The 5,800-nt window shown below is 56.4% G+C and overlaps 1 protein-coding gene across 2 annotated transcripts; it reads right to left on the bottom strand.

Moving 5' to 3' along the window:
* Nucleotides 1-341: 341 nt before the first annotated feature.
* On the bottom strand, nucleotides 342-5,453 carry LOC121153915 (protein C19orf12 homolog). Of its 2 annotated transcripts, XM_040976683.1 has the most exons (3): nucleotides 5,288-5,447; nucleotides 531-657; nucleotides 357-475 (listed from the first exon to the last, which is right to left on the bottom strand). In XM_040976683.1, the coding sequence occupies exons 1-3, from the start codon at nucleotides 5,445-5,447 to the stop codon at nucleotides 439-441; spliced, it is 324 nt and encodes a 107-aa protein (XP_040832617.1). In that variant the 3' UTR covers nucleotides 357-438. The 2 variants fall into 2 exon arrangements, with proteins under 2 accessions (XP_040832618.1, XP_040832617.1); XM_040976684.1 differs by having other exon boundaries at nucleotides 342-657; nucleotides 5,288-5,453.
* Nucleotides 5,454-5,800: the final 347 nt, after the last annotated feature.

Below are 5,800 nucleotides of genomic sequence, written 5' to 3'. Positions count from 1 at the left end.
TGAGCACCCTTCCCCTCCTCTGGCGCAGGGTTAAGGGCAGGGCACACCCGGGGGCCAGTATTCTCACTCAGAGTGCTCCAGGTCCTTCCTGCACAGGTGCTTGGGAAGGGAGAAGGCGGAGAGAGTGTGTTGGGGCCATAACAACTTCCTCTAGCCGCCCAAGCACCCAAAAGGCAACTCAGAAAACTGCCCCATGGGCCTGAGCCAGGAGTGCCTGCACTTCTTGCTGACTTCTGGGTCAGAAGGCAGCCAGGGCACACTGGGAAATAACTTCTGGAACATGTCACAGCATAGCAGTATCTTTTCAGGTGGGAGAAGCCACTCTAGGCAAGAGGGGCCATGCTGAGCCTCCCCTGGCCCCCAGCCCCTCTGAGTCACTAGGCACGGTGGCCTAGTCGTCATAGCGGATCTGGGCCTGCAGCTTCTTGGTGAGGTAGCCTACCAGCACAGCCAGCAGCTGCTCCTGCAGGGTCGTGCTGCCCATGACAAGCCTGAAGAGCTGAACGGCATCTGTCCAGTCCAGGTGCCCGATGATGGCAAGGACTTCATTATAGAGCTTCCGCTTCTCGGCCGGGGGCAGCTCCATTAGGATCTGAGGCACGGGCTGGAACTGTCCACTTGTCATCCAGGCACCTAGTAGGCCCCCGATGGCCCCACCTGGAAAACAAGGGAGCCAGCAGTTAAGCCTGGAGTCACATGCCAGCCTCAGCTTCTCGCTGAGCCCATGAGGAGGGGGCCAGTGGTGGAGCTGGTCGGGTGGGCTCAGCTCTGCAGGCAGCAGGCAGGGCAGACCTCTGCTGCCCCTGCCTGTGGGAATGGATACCCAAGTGTACCTTGTCCTGATGGTAGCACCAATGTGGAGCAAAGCACAGCTGCCTGTGAGCCAAGTCTTCCTCAAGTGGCTTCCCACACCATCTCCTGCCTTGCAGACCAGGGAGCTGAGCTGCAAAGGGGCCCTGGAGGTCAAGTGGCACAGCAGTGAGGCCCTGCTTCCTCCCCTGGGGGCCCGACACTCCTTGCCCTGGAAACTAGGAAACTTGCCCTGAACTCAGGAGGTTAGAGATCCCAGGGACCCCGTCGATCATGCCATGGCATGGCCTACTGCTTGCCTTCCTGCTTCCTGACAGGGGCACACCACCATTTCCAACGGCAAACTGTGTCAACGTGAGGGTGTGCTCTGGGTAAGGTTCCACGCTAGTGGGAGGGGACAGAGGGCCTGAGTCCAGACTCAAGGACCTTCTGGAACTGGGCAGGTACACAACAGGGGGGAAGAAGGCGGAGTGGGCCTGTGGAGAAGGGGCAGTCCTGCCAGCCAACTCCTGCCACAAACAATATGGGATTTGCATCTGTAAGATGCCTACATTTGGGCACAGCGTCGTGGCTTAGTGGCCAAAGTCCTTGCCTTGGACGCAGCAGGATCCCATATGGGCACCGGTTCTAATCCTGGCAGCTCCACTTCTCTTCCAGCTCCCTGCTGGTGGCCTGGGAGGAGAGTAGAGGACGGCCGAAACCTTGGGCCGAAAGCCTGCCCCCACATGGGAGACCTGGAGGAAGGTCCTGTCTCCTGGCTTTGGATCGTCACAGCTCCGGCCGTTGTACTCACTTGAAAAGTGAATCATCGGATGAAGATCTTCCTCTCTCTCCTGCTCTCTGTCTATGCGACTTTGTTAATGAAAATAAAATAAGTCTTTTAAAAAAATTAAAATGCCTACACTCTATAATATCAGCAATCAGATATCTAAGGGCGCAGCCCGTCTGGCCTCCGGGACTCATGCCTGCACAACAGCACGCAGGAAGGGAACAGCAGCTTCACAGCAGAAAATCCCAGTGCGTGTGACTCTCCTGAAGGAGCGGGCCCATTCGACCCAGTGAGGCTGCATGGGCGCCCTGTACACACCAGGAGTGGTGCAAAAGCCGTACGTTCACATCTGGGCTGATCTTCTGAAGGCCTGAGGCTCCTGTCTGACCACAAGGAACACGACAGACAACTACAGACGGACAGAAGGCCCACCAAGCACGGCAGCTATCCTAACTGTCAAGATTGTAAAACCAAACACAGTCTAAACAAACTGGCACAGACCAGAGGTGACGAAGGAATCAAACAGGACTCTAGAATCAATAAAGGGGCAGGGGGTCACTAATGCAAAACCTGGTCAAATCTGGGGATGGTGCTGTGGCACAGTAGCTTGAGCTGCTCATTGCGACACCAACATCCCATCCTGTAGCACTGGTTCAAGTCCCAGATGCTCCACTGCCCACCCAGCTCCCGGTCACTATGCCAGAGAGCAGCAGCAGATGGCCCCTGCCACCTGGGAGGCCAGCACGGAAGTCTTGGCTTCTGACTTCAGCCTAGGGCAGCTCTAACCATTGCAACCAATTGGGTAGTGAGCCAGCAGATGGACCATGTCTTTGTCTCCTCTCTCTCTTTCAGTCACTCTGCCTTTCAACAAACAAAGAAATGTTAGTAAAAAAGGAAGGACAGAAGGAAGGAAGGAAGGACAGTGGGAAGGAAGGAAGAAAGGAAGGAAAGAAAGGAAGGAAGGAAAGAAAGAAAGAAAGAAAGAAAGAAAGAAAGAAAGAAAGAAAGAAAGAAAGAAAGAAAGAAAGAAAGAAAGAAAGAAAGGAAGAGATCCCTAGTGAAACCAAATGGAGTCTAGAACATGGTTCACGGTAGAGTGTCAGTGTTAGTTTTGTAGCCTTGACAATGACCCATGATACATGTTAACACTAGGGGAACTGGAACCAGGTGACAGACACATGGGCATTCTGTCTATGCACTTCCTGTAAATCTATTATTCTTCCAGACTGCAAAAATTTATTTTAAAAAAAAATATCTTGTTCAATGGGCCAGAGACGGGGTGTTGGGCAGGGGTGGGGGCACACCCTGGTTCACTTCCCACATGGACGAGGATGGGCCAGCCAAGCTCAGCAGCCAGGAACTCCGTCTGGGTCTCCCCATGACTGGCAGGGGATAAGCAGGCAGCTAGTTTAGGAGCTGCTGCCCTGGAAGTCCCGTGACCAACAAGGCCTCCTACTCCCAACCAACCCCCACCCCCCGCCCCTGTGTAAAGCTATCCTCCTGCTTGTCAATCAAAACACCCCTTTTCCCAGATTCATCCGTTCCATCCCAGACTTGAGAGGAAGGCAGCAGGAAAATACACAGCTCCAGGAGGTGCCAGCCGCTGTTCCTCCACTCCACCTCTCCTCCCCGCCCCACAACCTTGTAAAAGATTTTTCTTTCATTATTTGAAAGGCAGAGTTACCGAGATAGAGAGGGAGAGATCTTTCATCTGCAGCTTCATTCCCCAAAGGACAACAACCAGAGCTGGGCCAGGCTGCCCAGGAGCCCAGAACTGCTCCCTGGTCTCCCGTGTTGGGTGCAGGGGCCAAGCCTCAGCACCCTCTCCACTGCTTCCCCAGGCACCTGAGCAGGGAGCTAGATGGGAAGCAGAGCAGCAGGACCCACATGGGATGCAGCTTAACCCACTCCACCACCACACTGGCCTCAGCCCCAAGTCCTGGTGGCTGGCTGCTCTGGACTGGGTCAACGACTCTCCCAGGAAGAGCAGCACTCTGGGGAAGGCAGACCAGCTAATGTCCACACTCCTGAACTCCCCATGACACCAGTGAAATGCTTGGAGCTGACAGGAGTTGTATCCATCGGCAGTAACCCTGTATGAGAACATCCATACTTGATTTAGAGCAGCACGTAACACGCAGATTCTCCAGGAATATCGACCGGCAAATTACTAGTTATTGGAAATGAGAAAATTCCTTTGTTTTCTCCCACCCAAGACCAAGAGCTGGATGTAGCAGTGCCCTGCTTCCTGCCAAGGCCTGGGTCTCCAACAGCTTTTACTCAGTTTCAGCAAACTGTGTGTTCCCAGGGGGTCCTGGGACGTGCCTAGGTGGCCAGGGGGTCCCGGAGGTGGTGGGGACAGACTCAGGAGGTCACTGAGGAAGGAGGTCTGGTCTCCTGCCTGCCTGGCTCCTTCCGGGACGGCGAGGAGCTGATGTCAGCACTGGCTGAGCTTCAGCACGTGCAAAGGGAACATGGTGGAGGGGCCTTCTGGGATTTATCCTCCTCGTACCTGTGGCCTCAGTTTCCTGGAAGGTCCTTGAATGTCAGTCCTGCCTCCAGGGCGAGAACAGCCAGGAAACCCAGGCAGCGAGCTGGGAAGCAGTCGGCAGCTGGACAGAAAAGCAGCTGCTTGGTGGCCTACAGCCATGGACAGAGGCCTCCCATCAGCCCGATGCCCAGCACGGAGGAGGTGCTGCTAACAGGCACGGCGCCCAGTGCAGCAGGACCCTGGCAGACAGCAGCCTGAGGATCCCAGCTCAACAGCAGTGCAGGATGCGGCTGGGCCTCACCCGGCTGGCTCACTGCAGTCTAGCTGAGGGTTCAGGCCGCGGCCTGAGCCAGGACACAGGAATCCCTCCTGCCCCTCATCAGAAAGAATTACTTTGGGGCCTGGCACAGTAGCCTAGTGGCTAACGTCCTCACCTTGCATGCTGCTGCACTGCCCTTCCAGCTCCCTGCTTGTGGCCTGGGAATGCAGTGCAGGATGGCCCAAGGCCTTGGGACCCTGCACCCACATGGGAGACCTGGAAGAAGCTCCCGGCTCCTGGCATCACATTCGTTCAGCTCTGGCCAATGGGAAAACTTGGGTGGTGAACCAGCAGACAGAAGCTCTTTCTCTCTGTCTCTCCTTCTCTCTGTGAAGCTGGCTTTCCCATAAAGTAATAAAGAAAGAAATCTTCTCAACAAGGAAGCACCTTTATCCCAGCTCTGAGAACCAACTGGGAAATGAGCCAAGCTCTCGTTCCCTGCCATTGCAGGCTGCCCAGGAGGGCCGGCCCTGGGGCGGAGGCGCTGTCTGTGCTGGTCCCTGCACAGACTTTGTGCTTCCAGAAGGAGGACGCGCCAGCTGCTGCAGACCAGCCATGCAACATCTGCTCGTGGTCACATGTGCCGCAGACACCAGCTTCCTTCCTGGCTCCCTTCCAAAAGGTCCTGTGATGCTGCTGCTGAGCAAACCCAGTACCCGTGGACACAGGCCGGTAGGGGAGTGGGGAGGCTGGGGCTAGGGTTCCCCAACCTGCCTGCGAGAGCGGACTGGTGCTGGAGGTGTGGGAGGCCTGCATGCTTCTGAGCCATTCACAGGCTAGATTCTGCACGTACACGCATTCCATAGAGGAGAGGCCACTGAGTCCTTGTCCCTGTGTGCACCCTTCCCCTCCAGGACACCCTCCCAGCTGACCATCCAAGCAAGACACCTGCACTTACCGACAGCAAGTCCTGCTGGACCACCCATCAGGCCGCCCATGAAGGCCGCAGCTCCTGTGACCAGGGCACCCTTGCCCGAGTGCTTGACAGCCGCTTTCATTTTCTTGTTCTCAGAAAGGGTGCACAACAGCTTTATAATGTCTTCCACCCTGATGGGCATCCTGGCCGGCCTTGGGGAAGGACAAAGGAGACAGCTCTTGTGAGCAGATGAGCCCCTGTGTCCTGGAGGGGGCAGCGGCCCCACTGCGTGTCACGGGAGAAGCCCCTGCCCCAGGAACGCAGGGTGAAGGCTAGTTACTGGCAAACAGAAGCAGCTGAGGGATGTAGGCCTCCTGGCCCAGGGCAGATACAGAGGTCCCTGTGCCCAGGTGCTCAGCACATCCATTCGGAGGCAGCGCTGGCCCTTCCTGCCACACCTGCTCCTCCCTCAGCTGAGCCCACACTGACCCGCGGAGCCTGGCATGTGCCATGCTGTCTCAAGGGCCTCGTGGCCCCTTCTGAGTCGTAGGGCAT

Source organism: Ochotona curzoniae, unplaced genomic scaffold, assembly GCF_017591425.1.
Source record: "Ochotona curzoniae isolate NIBS_2020 unplaced genomic scaffold, NIBS_Ocur_1.0 contig_2699, whole genome shotgun sequence".
Lineage (NCBI taxonomy): Eukaryota > Metazoa > Chordata > Mammalia > Lagomorpha > Ochotonidae > Ochotona > Ochotona curzoniae.
The sequence above is the reverse complement of the archived record's forward strand: the minus strand, read 5'-3'. Positions and strand labels throughout refer to the sequence as shown.